We start from the raw sequence: 23,541 nt of genomic DNA, 5'->3' as shown, positions 1-23,541 counted from the left end.
CTTGTCGAAAGGCCTCAAGTCCGATCCGTACAGCTCGCATGTTCCCTAGCATCGATGGCAAGACCTTGAAGGTTACATAGTACACGAACATACGTACACACTATACACAGCGCGGAAGCAGTCCAGAACATCAATTTGCCAGCGTAGAAACGAGAGGCTAGGAATTCTCTTGTGGTACCTGAGAAGTGATAGTATTAGTATATAGAGGCCCGTGCTATCCCGTACCCTTTCCTCATCCAGGTAAAAAACCGTAATGAGGGAGGTTGAAAAAAATGAGCCAGTGGCAAGATTTGTATTTCCACTCAGAGTCATAGAGAAGCTGAACTTTTGAATTTTCTACGAACGACTAGAACGACAACAACGACATCGCCAATCGTTTGTCCGAGGGTTAGTTACATGAGAAGTGATGTGTCCACGGTACCGTCGGCGTGGGCTGATCCGCTTGAAGTCGGAAACTCCACCGTAACATATTCCTTCCAGTTCCAACGTCCTGGAACGTACGATGCCAGAAGGTCAATATGTCGACAACTATCATGCGAGGTCTGGAGCTGTCAAAGTCATACCGTAGAAGGCTTGCAACCCTGATTGTTAACTGTCGCCTCGCATTTTTAAGCACTAGCGGTTCCACTCCGACAGCAATCCCGAATCGACCGTCGCCCGTCGAATCCGGGAAGCTGGTGTCTCCCTTACTGTTCGGTGGTCTCGGCAAGTTTGACCGCCAAGTGGTTATGGTATATGTAGGTACATACTAATTACTCGCTCTTAATAATTGTTTATCTATTACAACATCTTTCGTCAATCTCACAATCTCCAATCTCGTGATTACTACGTAAGATATGATTTTCTCAGATATGCGTGTATCTACATATCTACCTAGTAATTATCTAGTACTATTATCTAGAAAGCATGGCTACATGGGAAGCCCTTGAATGGACTACGGTCCGTTTGGAGAAGGAGCCGCCTTCCGCACCCGTTGGCGGAATTGATAACTCGGCGACAGGGACCGGAATAGGAACAGCGCCGTTTCCTCCAACCTGTTCCCCCAGATTCGCAAAATAGTAGGAAGACGACGGCCAGGGAAGCCCTTGAGCACGAAATGCCCACCCATGTGATAATGCAACAGCGAAGGCTTCCACGTATTCTATCATGCAGTACGTACCTGGGAACTAGCTCGAAATGAGGGACATGTTCGGTTTAGGCTCGAACCGGGAGCCCTGTAAGGAACTGTAGCAGGTGTGATTCTGGAAGATCTCGTCAGTTCGTTCGAAGTCTTGGCCTCTTTCACCGGCATATTTTAGACCAATTAGCATCGATACCGGCTTGCACGCCTATGTAGGATAAAGTTAGGTACATGAAGGGCATCCTCAGCACGTTGCCGGCCACCCTAGGTGTAGATGTTTCTCATTCGGGCCTACGATACATCATGCCTAACATGCAAGGAAAGGCGGTAGCACGAGTGTCGTCGCATTAATGTAATGTGAATCTCCAAACATTGGATCATCGTTAAGCAACCGAGAGAGGCTCTAAGATGTAAATTGTATGATATGCTGTTTCGAAATATACAACCGTGGGCGCGGTCTGGCGGATGCTAAACATCAAACCACCAAACCACCAAACTACAGCATCTGATACGTGAGAGCTGAGGCTTAGCACGACGGGGAAGAGAGCAATATGTTACTAATAAACGAGATTCTTAATCTATCGATACAATATGTAGCATTCGCCAAGCAGATAGTCGACTGGACAGGATGTGTCAGACCAGTTCTCTCGAAAGCGTGCCGCTCCGTTATTACTCCAACACACAGATCTGAAGGTGAACCTTCGTCACCTCGCCGCCGCCACTAAGGCGTCGATGCTAACCATCCACGGAAACGTTAGTAGAGTGCACTTATTATACCGGAATTATTAAGCACTAATACATACCTACGTACTTACACTTAATACCTAGCCAGCCTAACAGCCTAGCAGCCTAGTAGACTAAATTTATGTACTCCACAGAGACAAATAAAGAAAGGGTTCGGTACTAAGTCTTACTAGTATACCACTAGCGAATAGAGCCAATGTCGGAGGTTTTCTGCGAGAAGTAGTATCCAAACGGATGTACCGACTATATCTCAGGTAAGTAATCGTGGATGGTGTCAGGTACAGCTATTGGTTATCATGAGAAGCCAATGCCAGCCATGGGTTATTTGGCTTCCCATCCTATCTTCCCCGTCGATATTTAGTCCCGCTAATGCAGGACCCGGTCCAATTGGCAACGTTCCGCTGTTTATTTTTCTGGAAGACTTCTTGCGTTTCAGTTGCGTATCCGTTTCTAGTCATCGTTTTTACTCTCCCAGTCAGTCTCTCTCTCTCTTCCCCCCACTTGTTCCAACCACCAGTTCATCATTTATCACTTGAGCTATCGTTATCCTTAAGCGAGGGCAGGCATCGTGAAGCCCGGAGGTCTGTGAGTTGATCTCGCCATACCAGCATACCCGACTCCAGTGTCCAGGTGCCAGGATAGGACGTAATAAGCATTATAATGAATAATATAAATATAATAATAAGTATCCAGTTTTCATCGCATAGCATTTAACCCGCGTGGAAATTCGGTCTCCATTTTTTCCTATGCTACTACGCAGCTACGGAGAGTATACTGGACTCCACTACCCAGGAATTAATCGTTTAATTTACCTAACCACGTTATGTAGCCTTGTAAAATTCCCATTTCTACATAGTATCGTCCCAGAGCCATAGGCACGGATACTTCCAAAATTTACGATAGAATATTCCAAGACACCTCAACCTCCCCCAGCCCTTCTTGCCCTTCTCACCTCATCTCACCTTGATGGATCCCGGGATTGCCTTTGGGACGTACCGCGGTACGTTAATGTCGTATCCCGCCGAGACTATCAGTTCTCAACTTTCTCAGCTTCTCGACTCCCATTCGCATGAACCACGAACTTCATAATGAGAATGTGGTCCGAACTATTGCTAGTTATTAGACGAACACTTCCTATACTGCCTGCGTAATGTTATTAGTTGAAACTTTTTATTATTATAAAGGATGTTCTATTTAAAACATCCATAAGGCATAGGACACGCCTTTAAAGGGCTAGCATCAGACAGGTGTTCATGCGTCAGGTGGATATCCTTCTTACTTATTCCTACTACTATAACATTAGCAGCTATAGGGTCCCGAAGCTCGGGACTCCGTCTGGTCTATGTAAAAGCAACGCGTGTTGTCCCGCGCCATCTCACGGAGATGTCGATCTTTTCTTACGATGATCTTGGTCTAAATGTTTGTAACCGCCTCTTTGCCACATTATCTCTTTTTTTCTTTTGCGAGCTTACAGGTCGATGACCCTCGGCAATTGCCGCCAGGGTTTAAACTATGGGAAAAGCGATGATCGTCATCTCCCACGCAACGGCTCCGGCAAGCAAAGCGAGTAACAAGCTTCTGACATCGTGGGGCCGGGAACCCGTGGCGGGCATACCGCTACCGGAAGATCTATCGTGGGGTTTATCATGACGGATGCCGATATCAGGAAGTCCTACCTACATAGTAGATGATTTTCTTACAAGATGTTTCAATGCGGTGTCGAGATGACCGAATCCTCGCAAGTGCACACGCCAACGATGCACTGGCGCATGTAACGGTGTAGGAAGTCGACGCCTTCGCTAAACATGCATCTTCAAAGAGAATTGGTTTAGTATCTCTCTCGGGGTCAGTAACGAAAAAAAAACCTTCGGCGTCAACGTTTCATTCTACGGTATCATCGAGATTCATACCATGTTTCTTAGCAACTGCCCTCGGTCGAGCGCAGAGGGAAAGTGTTGCACTAGAGTCTGGGAGCGAATGGACAAAGAGCATCATTGGACAGTTCAATCTTTGAACTTGGTTCGAAGGAAGAATTAGCTAATCTTCAATGCTACGTCTTGGTGGTGAGAGTGATCAGAATGACTTGCACCCCACGTGTTCTCTTAACCACACCTATCAAATAATGCCTGCCATATCTGCAGTCTGTTAAGGCACGATGGAACTCAAGATGTTCCGTCTCGAGGAAGTGTTTTTTGGAGTCCGTCGCTGCCAACATTGAATGACCTTCCTAATACAAGTTTGCTAAGTGTTACGGGCCGAACAGATGACGACAACACCATCCTAAGTACACCGTAAAGCATCACAAAATGTACAATGCCGTTACTGATCGTGGTACCTAAGGGTCCTTTTTCTACGATATCTACCTAGGTATCTTGATTTGATAGGCAGTGGAATGTTCCGAACGCTCAAGTTTGTGAGATCTAGATGTCGCGATGTCGCGATCCCGCATTATCTGCAGACACAGGTACAATACATACATACCTACTGCTACATACCTACATAGCTAGAGGGTATATGCAGGGGAAACATCAAGTCGACGAAGCAAAGACAAATAAGTACCTAAGTTAGCCAGAAAAGTCGAGGAAGAAGCAAACTGTTTTCCCCAAGACATCTAGCTGCATATTCCCAAGCAAAGTTTGCGACGCCTGGTTTCCAAGAACCAACATGTTTCGGAAGCGAAGCCACCAAATGCGGAAGTCTTCACAGACGCATACAACTGTGTTCAGTTCGCAGCCTGCCCTGGCCTGACACCGCCGGGGTTTTCCCCTCTGTCGACTGCCCGCCACGAACCTGCAGCTACTCCGAAGGGCCTTGTAAGTTAATTAGTTGCAGGTAATAGACTTAGGTTGTCCCACTCGGAACTGTCATCAGTGACTTTGAAAGCTGTGCCTCTTTCCTCCCCCGCTAGATACGACCGAGGCGGGATCTCCGAATGCGCCCTCGTTGAGATCCTTCAAGATCCTGATAGCGAATTGTCCTGCCTAGATCGTTCACCAGAAAGACACCACAAAATAAAGTGTTAAACTACAACTACAACTACCTAACCTATCTCTAGGTATCTAACCTGCTAACCTAGATCAAGCGACGTCACCGACGAGTGTGGGGTTTACAGAAGCGTTCGGAGAATTGAGGTCGCCCTCCCTTCGTCGAAACGGCTTTGCATGAACATGGTGGGCGCAGCAACCCCAGTCAAGGTTCAAATGTCTTAACGAATTAGTCGCGAGTAAACCAGCACTCTTACTCACTTACTCTAAGTAGACGGCCCTGCTGTCATCATTACCTACAAGAGCTAGGGGGTCAGGATTAACTTACGGATATGACGAGATCGCGGGATCGTCCCGAGGCATGGTGTGAGCGGGAGATTCTCACTGGTCGAACGCCTCTCCCGTCTAAGCTAAGCAAGCACTGTGAGATCCTTCCAACCTCTGGTGTCAGCAAAAACAAAAAAGAAGGCTCGGTCGAGGTCCCCAAGTTACTCGACGTGAACTTTTGCTCGTCTGCTATCTTTACCTCAAGTCGCATTCTTGATTGCGTCGCACATGGAAGGGCACAGTTAGCCTCGATCATGCCGTTTTTCTGGGCCAGAAGCGTGTAGAGGATTCCGTGCTACCCAACTTCTTGGGTCGTACAGGTACCCGAAAGTATGCTTTGCTTAGCCGTCCAAGCCGATCTAGTAAATAGATGCGGAGGGAATATGCATGCGAGTCGAAATCCAACGGAACGAAGCTATAATGCGGCGCGGACTGACCAGTGAGATAGCTTCTAGTAGGGAATTATCTGAGGAATTACTATATCCAAGTGCAAGTGTTGTGTGTAGATATGTATGTCCGCTGACACAACATGTATCTTCGAATCCTTTCTTGGACCCCATCGCAAGATCACCGACCTATATGGAGTCACTTATCTATGCACATAGCGTATACAGCCTAGTGCGCTTACCCTCTATTTTGATATACCGAATATCTAAGAAATCGTAGCTTGCTCTCGAGTCTGCAGTGCCGCATACTATTGGTTCCAGACCAGTCCAACGCTGACATACCTCGCGTTCGATAGTCACCTATCATCCATCCATCTCGAAATATAGTACCTGGCCATCATAAACGGTTCGGTTTAGAATCTAGCTGTCTGGTAGGTTGATCGAATCCTGCGCCATTTACTCCGTGGCTGGCCGCACTACGAATGATCGTTAGGAATTAGGAACCTCCCGTACGGAATCCAATCATCTCGACCGCTACTACTGTTGTGTCGCAAGGCTGCTTACGCTGTACCTACTGGAACGCGCTACTACAATTCGCGACATCAAATCTAGCGAATTAGAAAAGTCTACCAGGCTACGATGCTGGAGATTTACTTTTGCTATCAGAAACCAGACTTTCATGTAGATAACCTTCAAACTCAAGCTAGTACTATCCATAAGATGGCGCCATACATAAGCTACGAGACAGATCTCGCGATCATATACACCATCACATAACAATTTAGGTAATCCTATTAATCAATATAACACCCCAAACGTCAAACTAAGCGTCATCGTAAGCACAAGACTGCCAAAAGGAAAAAAAAAGACTATTTAGAGTATATCCAACAACCTACCCTATCACCATCTCGGTGCTCAGCTTACCTACATACCTAGTCCACTCCAAAGGGATTCATGTGCCGAATTAGAGGTATAACGTGGCGTAATCAGCTAACATACCTACATACACTTGTCTGCTTGTGCAGGAGGCGGGATTTCAATTCATTTAACTAGTGTTCTTTTTTTTCTTCTACGTATATGTGTGTGTGTGTGTGCTCTTGGCTCCCCCTTTAAGCGAAAGTCAGATCATGACTACCCGTGGATATGTCCCCGATGCTGTGAAACTCCCCAGGCAAGTGACTGCTGACGCCACGCTCCTGCCTGTGGTGCTTGTCACGAATCGAACCATATATCGTTTTCTTCTGGTGATCAGCAATATCTTACAGCTAAAGATTTTCGCGTAGACGTCGTGTATGGTAAGAAGCATGTATGTAAATGTAGGTAGTTGTGCCTTTGGTGGCCGGTTGCCGAGTTGAAACTGGCTCGTCCGTGTCCTACCCGATGAGATAGCATGGTGCGCTTCCCATTGCTCAACGGCTGTCCTGTGCTACGGTTAATCATGTCCGCCCGCTGAAGATTTTTTTTATTTGTGGGGGAAGTATCGTACACGTATCAACAAGAGGTACCTTTGGTTCCGGTATACTTTCGTTGATATCGACAAGAGTAGGGGGTAGGCTATCGGATATCGAAACATGCACGGATCTCACTGCCTTCATCATCATAGAGTTCTGACTAGTCGGATATAATCCATGACAAAGAAATCTGTTTCAATAGCTCCGCACTCCGTGGGCTTGTCTGCTCATCTGCCCGTCGTCAGCTTACCGTGTAATATGACGTGCAAGCTCAGGTACCGGAACCAAATCATGGAGACCTTAGGTTCCTTTATCGTCAGAGGTGATCATATCGATGTATCTTATTGATGTATCTACATACCTACTTGATGTTTGTAAGCATAGTTATGAATAGCTTTTGTTTCTCCGCAGTGGGTAAGTCTGGTAGTAATTCTGCACCTTTGAGAGAATATGTCCTTAAGTAAGTCCCCAGGAGAGTTGTCCTGTACTTCTGGTACGTCACTGGCAGAAATATTGACTATTCTTGTGAGATAGAATGAGCGGATAGCTACTAGGTGCTCTGAATCCTATGTGGGAGTGGTGAGAACGGAGGCGCAGTTGAAGATCTCAAGCTATAATGTCGCAGTACTGATTACTGATTAATCTGCTCTAGCTTCGAATATGAAGAACAGTGTAAAGTGTGATAGACCAAATAGTTCGATGTAGCTACCTTTCGAGCAAGCCATGGCAGCATTTGCCGAACCGCCGTAAGAAAGCCCCGAATACCTAGTTCACAAGCCATGAGCTGGCGTCGTTAAGTGCAAATGAGGCTAAGAACCATCAGACCAAAACCCCCAACCTCGGGGCTGAAAGCAGGCCCGAAGAAAGCATAAGGTTAGATCGATCGTAGCCGTCCATCTCCGCTAGCTCTCTAGTCATACGCATCGGCTGGTAAGCTAGCGTATCAGATCAACGGATCTGACATGCCAGAGCGCCATAGATATTCCCTATAATATCCACACGCGAAGAGGTTTCTTGTCTTGGGTTGGGGTCACACGAACTAGTTCTCTGCCGAGTATCGATAGACTATAGCCTTGGGCTCGGTATATGACTTTCGTAGGACTTCGCACAAGGGGGCTGAGAGACGTGCATATGAGCAAAACCTTAGAGGCCTTGAGATCTAAGACATGAGCCGATAACCTAGGTTATTTTCACCATCGACGCCACGAGGCTTCTAGCCTAGTACTACGCGATACCGTACAAGGCAAGGAAGGACAAAGACAAGCTTTTCTATGAGTGAGGAGTTTGAGACGTGTCTTAGACAGGACACGCAAGACCGGGTTTTCGGGTCCGGTTATTATTGCCCTTCTACGCCAGCTTGCCTGGAAAAGATGAGAGGCGGCAAGCTCGGACCTGGCAAGCGGCGTTAGGCGGAAATATGATAGAGATAGGCGCCCATGATCTCTGGAGTGATGTCGTGATGTCAATAGATTGGAGTCCGAATCGCGCACCAAGCAGTGTGTTGAGGTGAGCGGCGAGCCAAGTATGATCTATCATTTGTCAGAGTCAGATCATTTTCAGCTGTATCGGTTGAATTGCCCCTCAAATCATCACGCCTGACCAATTATTAGTCTGTTGGGGGTTATATCTTGCTTTGCTTAGGGCTGAACGAAGGGTTGGACTATATGCCAGGTATCATGGTTACCTAGGTAGTAGTATACAGAGGTGTTCAATTCCAGTGTGACCAAGTCAACTATAGGCCAAATCGTCGTCTACTTTACCAGTAAGCGTGTCCAACCAATCTATGATGGTCTAGACTAAATTCGAAGATTCTCTCTCCCCTTGTCCTTATGCCTATCTTGTCTATGAGGGCATGTGTGGGAGTCCTATTTATGGAGGCTAGGGTGTATCAAATTGTAGATGCCTTGATGATCGATATGGCAGAATGGCTAATTCGTGCCACTGACCACATGAACGTAGGCATTAAAGAGTACCTACCTCCTATACTAAGAATAGGATACCTTGATCTGAACACATGATCCACGGAATATGAAAAGGCAACATAGTGATTGGCGTTCGAAATGCCATTAGCACTGGCCTTAAATAGTTTGCGGAACTATCAAGGTGTCATATGGACACTATCAGGACAACTCGACTCTGCCTCAAATAAGTGTGGGTGTGATTATTACCGTTTCACCCTTATTTAGACGTGAGCTCATAAAAAAAACTTAACGCACTACTGATGTAGGGACTTATTTTGAAATATTGGTTAAGGTATCTCGGACTCTTGCCTTGGGATCGGGATGCGATATCAATAGAAATCTTTCTAATTACCTAACATTGAAGATTTGGCTTCCATTGTCCGGCAAGCTTGGGGATTTCCGTAACGGTGGCTTTATTGCCTTGTGGAGAGGCAAGACAACTCCGAGAAAAGGACTTTAACCCTGATAAATTTCGGGATGCCAATGTGATTGAGCTCGAACGAGAGCTAAGATAGTAGACCGAGTTAGCTTAGAAATAAACGAGTAGGAATGGAGAGAAGAGTGGTGTTATGAATTTATCTACTAACTTGAAACTGTTGCGATGTAACTGTTCATCGGTAAATAATATAATAACACAGCTTATAAAGACATGGAATGGTCTTGTATATGCCAAATATGAAGCTTAGTTATCAGCGAATACTTAGCTTGCATTAGTACCTACTAGGTGGTGAAGATGTCCATAGTATCATACATATGTAGGACTTGTCGATTGGCGGTTGGCCCTTTAGGATTGGCTCAAGAGTGAAGATGTAGATGATTTAAACATTAAAGTTATAAGGAATCGGTATTGAAGTCAATCGGCATGTAAGTAAATGTAACCCAGGTGCCTCCTCCCAAGGTTGTTATTAGGAAGTCGCAGGGTAGCTCAGAGCTAATGACGTAGCGCGTATTGCTGAATAACGGCGGCAAAGCTAAGCTAGGAAACTTATCGCACCAATTATGGTCTCATCAAAGCTAACGAAAACACCATCCGAATGCCTAGGTGCCAAACATGCCTAGTCTATTAACCTTCGCGCTTGCATGGCATTGGGTTGACTTTTCGTACGGCCAGCCACAGAATACCAATTCGGGAGCGATAGAGCGATAGAGTGAGCCCGCTCTCCTCTCCGTCAAATTTTCCGTTAATGGCCTCCGGTTCCCCAATGCAGGCGGTGGGACCCTCTGCTCCCTGCCTGCGAGGATCTTCGCCGGTACCAGACCGCTCGCTGTCGAGGTTATCCTCCCACGATAGGCTCAATGGCATTCTCGAGGTTCGTGTGCATATTGTAATCACAGTTGTTATCTAGTCCGTGTGTTGCGTTTTTGGGTTCCTAGCCGAAAAAAGAAATGCAGGTGTAATGGTCTTAGACTATCTACAATCAACCCTTGCATTCTTTCATCGCTTCCAGACCACGGCCTCCATATCTCCAATTACACATCTGACGAGATATTCTTTCCCATTTCTAGACCGCTCTAGAACGCGCCGACACAATTGGCTCGCAAGCTTCGGGGAGAAGTCCAAGAATGAGTATAAACTTTCAACGTTTGTCGGAGCGCGACGATGGCGATTGTCCGGACGAGACGACGAGTATCACGAACGCGCGCGACAACACGCCGAACTACTTAGGCACGCGGGTTTCACCCAGTCCGAGGAATAGACGGCCTGCGCAACAATCGGGTACCGACAACACTCCGACAAACCCGACAACTAATACGAACGGCGTGAATCATCGCGCCGACGAGAAGAGCTGGATACATAATTGCTTTAGCGGTTTATGGTCGCTAGAGCTGGAGAACAAGGGAAGCGTAGCCAGGGACCATTTAGCCTTGGGTATGTCCAATTGCTACTACTCCTATTCTACTCATTCTCGTGTGTTTGTAAGCTAATAGAGCGAGGCTAGAACGAACGTTTCTTGCTTGGCTTCGGACATCGCTCTCCTTCGCGTCTATCGGGATAGCCATCACTCAACTTTTCCGCCTAAATATTTCGATAGAAAGCGCAGACGATCCTAACTCCGAAACCATCCGTCGTATAGGAAAGCCGCTCGGCGCGACATTCATAGGCATATCTATATTGATTTTATTATTGGGATATCGTAGATATTACCAAGGCCAACAATGGGTTATTAAGGGGAAATTCCCCGCGTCCAGGGGGACAATCGTGATAGTGTCGATAGTGGCGTGTGCCATTATTGTCGTCAGTTTATTTGTGGTTATATTTACACAACCTACAGGTATCACGTCTGGTTAAGATATATAGCAGTTAGAATTTATGACTGTAAGAATGATTGGATATGTTATATAATGTTTATATGAGCAGGTACATAATCGAAATGTACCTGCCTAATCCAATTGCTCCTGAAAAACTCAATTGGTGATACTTTCCATGAATTATAGAACCCGGTAGTACATCAATTAAGGCTTTACTCCACTAAACCTCAAGACCTCACCACTCACAACTTCCATATTTCACATTTCACTCAACCAAACACCCACACTCACTACATCTCAACAACTACGTCACCAAAACACCAAACCCCATCAAAGCAGACCTCCGAAGACATCTCTCTCACATGCCCACCCCACAGCCATGAAATCCATCGACGTCCCCGCCTTCGCGCGGACCCAGCTCGCGCTCCTAGACGCCGAGCTGCAAAGCGAGATCGCAGAAACCAGCAGCCTAATCGGCGGCACCAGCCCCTCCGCACTGCAGCGCGCGGGGCTCGCGGTCACAAACCTGTCCGTGACCTCGCAGCGCACGGGGTTCGGCGGCAGAACCGTGGTCGAGCTCGGCCCGGACGCTGCGACGGGCGGCGAGCTGCCCGAACACGGCCTCCGCACGGGGGACATCGTGCTCGTGGCCGAGCAGCCAGCTGGCAGTGCGAAGAAGCGGGAGGTCAAGGATTTGGAGAGGAAGGGGGTGAAGGGGGTTGTGGTGAGGGTTAAGAGGGAGGCGGTTGCGGTTGCGGTTGATGAGGAGAGGGAGGATATGACGGGGTTTGCGGGCAGGGTTTGGTTGGTTAAACTTGCGGATGATGTCACGTATCGCCGTATGAACCAGACGATGGAGAGGATGCGCGATATGCCGGATGCGGAGTATTCTGCGTTCGTGAGAGTGCTGTTTGGACTTACGAGCCCGTCGGTGGTGCCGCTGGATTTGAAGACTGATGAGGAGGTGGGGGAGGGGAGGGTTGAGTGGTTTGATCCGAATTTGAATGAGTCGCAGAAGGATGCTATTCGGTTTGCGCTTAGGTCTAGGGAGATTGCGCTTATTCATGGACCGCCGGGGGTGAGTGTCTCTTAACAGTTGTGAAGTACTTGCTTCTGTTTTTTAACAGAGACGATCGAGACTGGGGCTAAGTTCAACAGACAGGCAAAACACACACCCTCATCGAGCTGATCCTCCAACTCGTCAAGCGTAACCAGCGCGTCCTCGTCTGCGGACCCTCCAACATCTCCGTCGACAACATCGTCGAGCGGCTTTCCCCGCATCGCGTCCCCATTGTGCGTCTTGGGCACCCGGCCCGCCTTCTCCCCTCTGTCCTAAGCCATTCTCTCGACGTTCTCACACAAACGTCTGAGGCCGGTCTTATCGTCAAGGATGTGCGGGGCGAGATGGACGCCAAGCAAGCATCCATCAAGAAGACGCGTAGCGGAAAGGAGCGTCGGGGCATTTACGCAGACCTAAAAGAACTAAGGAAGGAATACCGTGAGCGCGAGCGTAAGTGCGTCGCCACGCTCGTCGGCGGCAGCAAGGTCGTGCTAGCGACGCTACACGGTGCCGGTGGCTTTCAACTCAAGAACGAGCAGTTCGACGTCGTCATTATCGACGAGGCGAGCCAGGCCCTCGAGGCCCAGTGCTGGGTCCCGCTATTAGCGGCAAAAAAGGCTGTGTGCGCTGGTGATCACTTGCAGTTGCCGCCGACGGTCAAATCAACGAATTCTAAGATTAAGGTAAAGCCGAAGGCGAAAGAGGTTAAGGAGGGTGGGGAGGACGATGGTAAAGGGAAAGGAGACGTGATAAAAGGGGCGAGTTTGGAGACTACGTTGTTTGACCGACTGCTTAAACTACATGGGGAGGGGATTAAGAGGATGTTGACGACGCAGTACCGTATGCATGAGAAGATTATGCGGTTCCCGTCGGACGAGCTTTACGAGGGGAAACTAGTTGCCGCAGACGCGGTGAAAGAGAGACTACTGAAAGACCTAGAGTACGAAGTTCAAGATACGGAGGATACGAGCGAGCCTGTCATTTTCATAGATACCCAGGGAGGAGATTTCCCGGAGAAGAACGAAGAGGAAGAGGATAAAGAGAGTAAGGGGAAGGATAAGGACGGCGAAAAGGGAAAGAAGAAAGCTTCAGCTAGATCGTTATTTGGTGAGAGTAAAAGTAATGAGATGGAGGCTGCGCTTGTGAGGCAGCATGTCAAGAAACTGGTTGATGCTGGCGTGAGGCCGGAGGATGTGGCCGTCGTCACACCTTACAATGCACAGGTACAGTTTTCTTGTTTTTTCACTCGTTTTCTCTGGTTATCTAGGTGCCTTTTTTCGATAGTCACTATTTTGATATCTGGTACGCTAACTACTACCCTTACAGCTCGGCCTCCTAGCTCCTCTCAAGGAAGCCTTCCCCGGCATCGAACTCGGCTCCGTGGACGGATTCCAAGGCCGAGAGAAAGAAGCGGTGATCGTTAGTCTCGTACGGAGCAATTCCGAAGGGGAGGTTGGGTTTTTGAGTGAAAAGCGTCGGCTCAATGGTGAGTTTTCAAGCACCTACCGATATTATGATGTTACATCGGAGATGTGAGGCTAACTAGGTTAGTTGCAATGACGAGGCCTAAACGGTCACTTGTTGTCGTGGGTGATTCGGAGACTGTTCGTCGGTATGTTTATTCGCTGTCTTATTTACATACTATTTCCCAGCTATCCTTATTCCCTTGCCCTTGCCCTTGCCAACCGTATCTCGCTATAATGGATATACCTGTCTCTTATCTGAATGAATCTTCGGATTCATCGTCTCCACCATACATAGCTCACGCTTGGACTATTTTGGCCGTTTCACATGCTTCCAGAAGTCATTTACTGATTTCGGAACCAGAGGCAGCAAATTTCTCAACAACTGGATGGAGTGGCTGGAGAACAATGCCGATCTTCGCTATGTCGATTCGGCTTCGATACAGACGTGAGATGTGACGAACAGGTGCGGCCAAGGTCCATTGGCTGAGGCGAACGGACTCTACCTTAATATTCAACCCTCTGGGACCGATGAATTGAAGGGGTGTTCATCCGAAGTTTTAGCACAGCGAATGATAGTGACTGGAGAATACGGATGCGACTCTACGATTCTTGCCGAACCTACATCGAGATTTCCTGGTTGGCGTTGTTTGACTTTTATTGACAATAGGTTACCTTGCATCTCGTAGATTTTTTTGGCCTTACTAATGGCCCCCAACGGCCCTAACACGATATTGTAACAACTTCGACAATATCCGTTTGGATGTATTCGTGTGCATTTAGAGTAAGGGGCAATTGATGGTTTGCATTAATAATGGACATGGAATGCAATATTTGGACCGTATCGGTGGGTTGATGGAATCGGCATAGGAATAGACAAGCCAAGGTCACCCCAGGTTGTCCTCAATGCAGAAGTCCAAAATTCATGCCGTCAACGTCTAAATTTGAAAGAGCTGAAGAAATATCAGACGATGACGCGCTGTGACCGATATGCGGAATTTTGAAATACGGAGGCTAGGATCGATACCTACTAGACAGGTACCTAAGTACATATCTCATGCTATGTACCCATATCCTTGCTGTTTCAGAACGTCTTTTCGTGGCGGGGGCGGACCGTTCGTGATCCATAGGGCTAGACCTAATACAAGATGGACGAACCTTGTGTACGGTAATTTATCCATCAAAAATATTCCGGCTGGTGAAGTTGCCGAGGAATGAGAAAGAGCATACCCGAATTTACCATCGTGGCGGAAACTCAATATCAAGAAATTGATCTTCAAAGGGGGGAAGGGGTGAAAGGCTGAAGGGTCGAACGAAATCTCCTCACACCATATCGGCAAACTGGAACTCGATATAGAGTAATATTCGCAGATTAGTTTCTTACAGTACTATGCTTCATATAGCTTCGTACGTTGCATAGCATAGCCTCCCCCATTGTAACCAAAAACACACGTTCGACGGTGTACCTGCATGAGTTAGCGGTTCGGAGAAATTCTGCGACTCTTGGGATTTGCTTAGATTTGGTTAGCTTCGTAATAGTCTGCATGCATGTATGCTGTATGCATGGTAGGTAGCGTTCGACAACGTCCAATGCAGCAACTGGATGCAAGAATTAGGAGATACGGATTGGATATGCAAGTTCTCGCTTCTTCGCTTCTTAACTCTCTTTCGATTTTACTCGCCTAGAATAACAACAACCTACATACATACATCTGGAAGCGCCGACGAATCCGCGGGCGTCGTTTAGCATTGTGCCGGTGTCGGCTCAAATATGGGACCAATATCATAATGCCAACGGCATAGTTGTTGATGTCTTAACTTGGATGTTGTCGAATAATAAGACTGCCTCCGCTACATCAACGTTTGTTCTGGAAATCATATTATTAAGGAAATCTTATTAAGGGATACCCTAGCCGATAGGATTTTCGTTCCCCCAGATATTCACGCAGATCAAACGCGGCGTGCTTCCATGGGTTCGCGTGATGGTGTACCAAGGCTTCCTTCCTTCGTCGTGCGTCGCACCGAACTTAGGCTTGGCGGTTGTCCGTTAGAGATAGATAAGTTGACGGATCGAGCGGAGAGAAACGTGGTGCAAAATAAAAGGGACGAAAATGGAGTATGCTGCCCCATTCTAACCACAGTCCGGTGCAAGTTGCTAGGCTTGTAATTAGTTAGAGCCGCCTTCCGTGCGTTAACTTGGGGTTCAGCTGGGCGGGTAATCGGGCCAGACTCCTCGCGATGTTGAGGTTAAGGAACCTATGGCGACAATAGATTATGCAGCTAGTTGGTGGCCTCAGAACTAAAATTCAACAACACTATTAGAGCTATCACTTTTTTTCTATAGGCGGTGTTCAAGCTCTGTATTGTTTAGTATTGTTGGTTAAAAACCCGTTTGAGCATGATACTCTTTTGGTTTAGGATGACCTGGCTGAAAAACGCCTTGATGTTTTACTATTCCGTTTGTATTTTGTATTTGCCTCGTAACTCGAATTCGGTGTGTGTATACGGTACTAGGTAGACATCACACCTGGGCACATTTTTTGAAAATACGCCAAGTTACTGATCAATATTCAAATTAATGATAGCCATAACTGCTTAGCGATTGAATAATTTCCCGGCGTTTGTTTCGGGATCGGTTTTCGGGTCATCCTATATGTTGACCGACATAAGTTTATTAAGTTTATTGACAATTCGAAAATTTGAAAGTGATAGTTGAGGTTGTTTATTTGGTTTGTATATATAAAAGTATAAAGATATCTATTAAGACGAAACGGTCGTGGAGCCCCAACCGGAAGTTGACTCCGTTCGCTACAAGGGCGTAGGGGTGTAGGCCCTGTAAGGGTTCTATTGGGAAGTTACCTAGTCTAATTCTGACTTTGAGTATTCGTACATTTTCCAGATATGGTAGAAGATACCCAAAAGATACCCCCAAGTGGCTTCCCATTTCAAGTATATGCATCTATCCGACCAGCCTGCAGGGAAGCTACCGTACAGCGTACATACTATGAACTAGTTGACTAGGAAGCTACCAGTCTCCCTTGCCAATAGCAGCCAAATGGCCAAGTTTCGTCTAATCGGTTATCTTAGTGCTCTCTAAAAATTGTTTACAAACTTGGAACCTTTCTTAATACAACACACACACGAATAACATGTAAATGTCAACTTGCATATACCCTTACATTGATGCAGCCAAATTGGAATTCATAGTCTTTCTATGATACAATAATATCTGAGACACTTTACGTACTCAAAGTACTTCGATACGATGTCAGAAAAAGAGCTCAAACTCGTCACAGCCACTCCCCCCTCTTCGTCTTATGCCCGCAAGACGCACACGCCATAGACTAGACCATGAGACATCGAGAACATCGAGACAATCTCAGCCAACACACGGACAGATGAACACACAGACCCTCGACTGTTCTGCACCTGCAAGGTCCGAGCATGGTTCAGTCCACTCAGGTCTGCTCGGTCCACTACAGGGACCCCTGGGGGCCAACCAATATCAGAGCATTCCATCTCCCTGGTCCTTCGTCATCCCGACTATCCTGGTCTTCTCCTAACCCTCTTTGAGGTCACTTTGCGCCCCTAGCTTCTACTGTTTCTGCTGCTTCTGCCACTTATAGCCGATCATCTCATTAGACATTGTTGCAGTAAACCTGCAGTAAACCCTTCAGAGCTCGCCGTTATTGTGCATTGATTCGTTTCATCGGTCGAGACTTATGTATCCATATGTTTACCGCCCGCTCCTCATCCCCAGAGCTTCTGCTGGAGCCTTGCCATCCCATCCCACTCGCTCACTTACATATGCACCGGTTTATGGAGACTATGGTCCGCCTTCGCAGGAACGCATTCCAATATGCGCTGTAGTGGCCCCAGGACCTGTCGTATCCCCCATCCCATAAACTAGCCTCGTGCCCTCATAACCTATCCTTCCTTCTGTTTGTCTTTGTTCGCCACACTCTCGTCCAGTGACAATACGAGGAGGGGGTCCCCTCTCGCCCATTCGACTCGCATATCGACTCGCATACCGACGTCCACGTCCACACGTCCCGTCGAGCCGCATTGCTGGCGATGTGAGATGCAAGAGACTGATCTCTTTCCTAAAGCAAAGTGACCAGCTGCGAATTCGACCGAACCGTATTGTGAGAGTCAGGAAATGGATCGCCGGCCGCCGTAAACTCCCATATTTACCATATTTCTACTATCTTTCTAGTCGTTCGCTATTCACTCTGAAAATTGTCATTTCGTAAATCGCGCTTTTTCCCGCTTCAGCTTTTCAAGACATCATGGGTCTCTTCAGGCCTTCCACCAACCTCGGTCGACCGAAAACCGCTCAGCCTGATCCGAGTTCACTCCGTGGTAGAATTAGTGGTCCTATGCCGATGGATGATGAGTTTCCTATTCGGCAACCTGGGCATGGGATAGCCCATGAAGGCAAACCAGAACCACCCGAGTCCCGCGCCGAGGACCAGCCCGCCTCTAGGGTTGAGAATACACCACCTTCCGACGTGGTACGGGCGGATAATATAGATTCTGTAACCCCTGACGGACCGAGCCAAGCTTCTAATTCCTCTGCGAGCCCGCGGCAGCAAAAAACTGCCCGTCCTACTACCCTAAGATATTCCACCGTCAGCGACGGCACGGACGTAGATCGACCTCAACGAAAGAGATCGACACTTAAATCTACACTAGGTAGACTCTTCAAACGAAAGAAGAAGAGTACCGGCGGGACTTCTATCTCGGAGGGTCGGTTTACAGGATCGGGCGAAGAGGTAAGCATAATTGTATTATTTTGTTTTCGTATCTGTCAAACATCGATCGTTGCTAACAGTAGCGCTATTATTAGGATGCGTCAGCTTCGAATCGAGTTCAAAAGGAGACTGAATCTAAACGGTCGGTCTCGTTGCCAGTTACCGATTACGACCGGGCGCTAAGATCGCATTCGATCGGTCCCGATGATATGATGGCGATTACTAGCGCTCGTAGCTCATTACAAGTAGATCCCGCATTACTTCGAAGGAGAGCTGCGTCTTCTAACAGGATCCTGAGTGGAAGAATTAAAGACTTTGATGGAGAGATAATAGGCCTTTCGCCTAGACCAGCTAGCACTCATGGACGTGGTGGCAATTTATCAAGGCAGGATGATCCCGAAGATATCGGTCGTGCCATTACTAGTGACAGTCGCACGCATCGTCGAAGATCAAGGAGTCTGTCGCAGCTTAATGATACTGCGGTTGGTCATATCCGGGTCCGAAAGCGCAGCGATGAGATTCGCTATTGGAGGGAGAGTTTTAACCACCCTATTTTGTCGCCTAATTCATCAACGGTAAATAATGACGATCCTGTCATCGTGGATACGGATGCGGGAACCCAACCAGAAACTCCAGCAGAACCGCCCGAGCAGATTCCGCCGAAGACGCCGCCGCAGCCCTTCAATTTCGGTCCAATGTTCGGAATGAAAATTACACAAGCGGCCAGCCTTGAAGATCGTATAGCTACTCTGGAGGTTCGCAATCAAAAACTAGAGAAAATATTGTCTCAGCTTTTCCAGCTTGTGCCAGGTGTTAACAACTATGTACCTGATACCCCTGACCAAGCACAGCCTCGAGGATCCGTAGCCCAGTCAGCGACTTTTACGGCGCCGTCGTGCGCGGTAGTGGCTGAATCGTCTGGATACCATGCATCCTCGCAGGATGTTGAACACACATCGAGATATAGCGTCTCTCAGCAGTCGAATGAGTCGTTCGGAGACGGAAACACATTCATTGGGTCTTTGCCCCCTTCGACGAGACCACCGCCTGTAAGGCCCACGTCGAACTCGACAATTCGCGGTGCGACGAGCTTGCCCGCACTACTAGGCGAGAATGCGGGAGCTCTTGCCGCCGATCAGTATACAACACTGAAAGCCCTCGTTGACACCGAGCGAGACGCCCGGCAGGCGTTGGAAGCCCGTGTAACGAAACTGAGTCACCGACTCAACCTCATATGCCGTACTTCACCGAAGCTCGAGACTGCATCCACTACTTATTCCACCGTCTCTGCCTTTGAACATGACGATGATGAGCCCCTGAGTGCTGGCGCAGACACCGAGTCGGAGGCATTTAAAACGCCACGCGAAGAGGGTCATTTCGGTGCTTTCGGCGAGGAGCTACGGGATGAAGAGGTAGACGGCTCGAGAAAGAAGGCGGCTAGAACCCTTTCTCTTAGCCAGTTAACTTTAAAGAGGCCTGTGCGGTCTCCGCCAGAGAGCGGTGTAGATTTATGACTACACGGACTGTAAAGTATGCTAGCTAATGCACTCGCGAGCTTTAACTTAGCAGATCACTACTACCTACGATTTTTTTTAACCCAGCATTATTGCTCGTTTTCTAGGACGCAATTGGAATTTCGGCATAGGAGGCTTTTTGTCTTTACCTTTGGGCGCAACGACACTGGTTGATCCTATCACGATGTCCGAGCATGGCGTTTGAGATGTACGACTATACGACGAGATTTCCCTCCTTTTTAACGCCTTACATGGCGACCTTTTCTCAGCGAGATGAATGAGCGAGCTATCCTTGTCGTTCTGTCACGGCCGTCTGAGATGGTACTGCAACAGCCGCCATCTCACCTACCCTTCCCTCATTGTATTTTTTAGCCAAGTTACTATCCCACATTGAACCTGTTATTTGATACCACATTATAGCAGCCTCGCATTGCTCGCATTTTGTTTTTTAACTTGTTTTTTGAGATTTTTTCGATATCGTCTATCTTGCGCAGAGCATTGCTGGAGCAGGATTCAGGCACGAATGATACCAGGTGGAAAGCGAAGGAAGGAGGCGTAAGAGTGTCTAATGGAGGTAGTTCGAAATAACCTCGTGTATTAGTGATAATTCATTTAATATATGAGGTGCGCACGTCTAGGACGTGAGCTGCCGCCGTTGACGATGATTACAATTTGCTCTTCTAGTTTTTGGATTTGAGTGACTGCTTATTGATTATAGAGAGCGATTCTCTAAACTGAGGAATTTTTTTCCCTTGTCATCCTAAAAGACAAGAGTTCAAAAAGAAACTAGGAAATCTCATCATTCTTGAATATGCCTAATGCATCCACACCCAGCACAGCATAGCATACCGGACCATTTCCCTACCTACTTCACAAACATGATGTTTCAAGCTCAATTGTCGTCAAGCTCGTCTATAGAACCTGCGATCTGGGCACCGCTTACCAATAAATAAACCGCATCATGTACGCCCCCTCAATCACAGATTGCTAGCCACAGCAGCTTCCAGATCAAGATAGGCGACCTCGTTGCCAAGACATGCACGACGCCTATCCCCGGTACTCCAAGAAAAAAAAGCAAGCTTAGGTTTTTGGTGATTGAAGCGAGTTCGTTATCCCGTTTCGACGGGAAGACGAACTTGTACATCTGATGTGATTGGACAATCCGTGCTATCGAGGAAGAAGCAAGCTCGGATGGGATGTGGGAGATAGCTAAGAGTCTTGGAAATACGAAGAGGGGAAGAGATGAGATTCGGGGTCTGCATGTAACCTCCCGCTTCGGATGCAGCCGAGACGAGGTGGTGGTGGCGGTGGTGATATCGATATGGAACATGACGTGCCGGCATCGCTTCTAGTTACATACCTGCAAACGGGTTAGAATTGGAGGATTGAGGTTATAAGAGGAGTATCCGCCCTTTTTGTTTACAGTTTCAGGAGTGGTTCCGGTCTACGGTTCTTCATTTCACGCTACAATACGTGGGGATATCACCGCCATCATGGAACTTACGATACTTACTATGCTGGCTTTCGCAGCTCTCGGCAGCGCGACGCCACTTACACTCATATCTCCCAACCCGGCAGCTGTGCTCCTACGCCCTAGAGCTGGTGCACCGTCCATATTATCCTGCGAGGCATCTAGCTGGCCACCCAACTTAATCGGCGTCTCCAATGAACCGCAACCACCGTCCGTAGATCTTACATCTATACTCGCTGAAGTCGACCCAGCCAACATCGAGGCCACGATCCTGAAACTAGTATCCTTTGGCACGCGACACACTCTGTCGACCCAGAATTCTAGTACACGCGGAATCGGCGCGGCACGGGACTGGATCCACTCCGAATTCCAGCGGTACGCGGACGCGAGCGATGGCCGGCTAAGCGTCGAGACGGTGGGTTACGTGCAGGAAGCGGATAATAACCGGATCCTGTTCCCGACACTGATCAGTGACGTCGTTGCCACGCTCCACGGGACCGAGGAGAATAGACTTTACGTCGTGAGTGGGCACTATGACTCGCGGGTGTCCGATGCGTTGAACTATGAAGACGATGCTCCTGGGGCTGATGATGATGCTTCAGGAGTGGCAGTTTCCCTTGAGTTGGCGAGGGTCTTTTCGCAAACGAAGTACCCGAGGCCGAAGGCGAGCATTGCGTTCGTGGCGGTCGCGGGTGAGGAACAGGGGCTGTATGGAGCGCAGTTTCTTGCGCAGAAGTATGCTAATGCTACACCGAGAGTTAATGTAAATTGCCATTTTCCTAATTTCCAAGCTCTTAGTTCTTCTACTTCAACTGATAATGATGTGAAAGGTCGAAGGCATGTTCACAAACGACATCGTCGGCTCTCCCAAAGGCGGCGCAGACGGAGAACGCAACGACCCATACGTGATACGGCTGTTCGCGCAAGGCCTACCACCGATCACAGTAGAAAACAGCACGACACGCGAAACACGTTTAACGATCGGTGGTGAAAACGACACTCCCGCTCGCCAATTAGCCCGATTCGTCAAGGAGGTCGCGGAGAACGAGGCGACGGGGATGAACGTGTCGGTCGTGTATAGACTAGACCGGTACCTGCGAGGCGGCGACCACAGACCCTTCCTCGAGGCCGGGTACCCGGCAGCGCGGTTTACGGAGCCGCATGAGAACTACGCGCACCAGCACCAGGACGTGCGTATTGACGAGACCGGCAAACAATACGGCGATCTGCCCGAGTTCGTGGATTATGACTTTGTCGCGCGTGTGGCGAGAGTTAATGGTGCAGCGCTGTGGAGTCTAGCGACGGGACCCGGTGCCCCTCGGAATGTTAGGGTCGATACGGCAGCTCTAACTACAAATACGACGCTCTTTTGGGACCCGCCGAACCCGGGGTACGAAGACGGATACGAGATAGTGTGGAGACCGACGAGCGCGCCGTTTTGGACGGGGGTGTTGGATGTTGGACCCGCTGTGCAGGCTGAGCTGTCGCTAAGTAAGGACGATGTTGTGTTTGGTGTTAGGGCGAAGGGTAGCGATGGGTTTAGGGGAGTTGCTGTGTTGCCTTTCCCTAGGTCAAGATAAGGAGGGAGTTAGACGATTCTCGAAGACGTTTTTCTGCCTGAAAATTTATGTACTCAGTCAAGCTACGCAAATACAATCGAACACGGAATATGATTCTCGGGCAATAGGCTTGAGGCGTCTGTTGTGGAACGAGATGATCGGAGTCCCGTTCGTACCTCCTTGTACTCATATTCGGAGATATCCCTCGCTCAATCTGGAGATGGCTCAGCAGCATGGTCATTCTTCCGTCAACGAATCCATAGTAACTACGTCTTTATTTGATGAAAGAAAACATTCGGGATGTTTTTGTTATAAAAGGGAAATCAAAGTTGTTGGGACTAGAATTTAGACACAAGTAACCTGGAATGTTTTGGCAAAACAGGTTTGGTCGCAGAGACTTCGGACTTATGCCAGTACATAAAACTGTCAACAAAATGTGACAAGTAGGTACTCCGGTGTGTACAGAGTATTGAGTCGGAAAAAGAAAGTTACCTACA

General features: G+C 48.0%; 3 protein-coding genes across 3 annotated transcripts; all 3 read left to right on the top strand.

The window, feature by feature from the left end:
• Nucleotides 1-10,536: 10,536 nt before the first annotated feature.
• On the top strand, nucleotides 10,537-14,229 carry GGS22DRAFT_194550 (DNA helicase; the record flags this gene model as incomplete). Its single annotated transcript, XM_047965517.1, has 6 exons — nucleotides 10,537-10,843; nucleotides 11,601-12,301; nucleotides 12,382-13,506; nucleotides 13,610-13,769; nucleotides 13,835-13,895; nucleotides 14,111-14,229. The coding sequence occupies 6 exons, from the start codon at nucleotides 10,537-10,539 to the stop codon at nucleotides 14,196-14,198; spliced, it is 2,442 nt and encodes an 813-aa protein (XP_047824387.1). The 3' UTR covers nucleotides 14,199-14,229.
• A 3,695-nt stretch (nucleotides 14,230-17,924) lies between these two features.
• On the top strand, nucleotides 17,925-20,761 carry GGS22DRAFT_14995 (uncharacterized protein). Its single transcript, XM_047959230.1, has 2 exons — nucleotides 17,925-18,521; nucleotides 18,596-20,761. Exons 1-2 carry the CDS (start codon nucleotides 18,036-18,038, stop codon nucleotides 20,012-20,014), a joined length of 1,905 nt encoding a protein of 634 aa, XP_047824386.1. The 5' UTR covers nucleotides 17,925-18,035; the 3' UTR covers nucleotides 20,015-20,761.
• On the top strand, nucleotides 20,762-23,356 carry GGS22DRAFT_14991 (Zn-dependent exopeptidase). Its single transcript, XM_047959221.1, has 2 exons — nucleotides 20,762-22,248; nucleotides 22,316-23,356. Exons 1-2 carry the CDS (start codon nucleotides 21,508-21,510, stop codon nucleotides 23,063-23,065), a joined length of 1,491 nt encoding a protein of 496 aa, XP_047824385.1. The 5' UTR covers nucleotides 20,762-21,507; the 3' UTR covers nucleotides 23,066-23,356.
• The last annotated feature ends 185 nt before the right edge of the window (nucleotides 23,357-23,541 follow it).

The sequence above is a fragment of the Annulohypoxylon maeteangense genome, assembly GCF_022496945.1.
Source record: "Annulohypoxylon maeteangense strain CBS 123835 unplaced genomic scaffold GGS22scaffold_1, whole genome shotgun sequence".
Lineage (NCBI taxonomy): Eukaryota > Fungi > Ascomycota > Sordariomycetes > Xylariales > Hypoxylaceae > Annulohypoxylon > Annulohypoxylon maeteangense.
The sequence above is the reverse complement of the archived record's forward strand: the minus strand, read 5'-3'. Positions and strand labels throughout refer to the sequence as shown.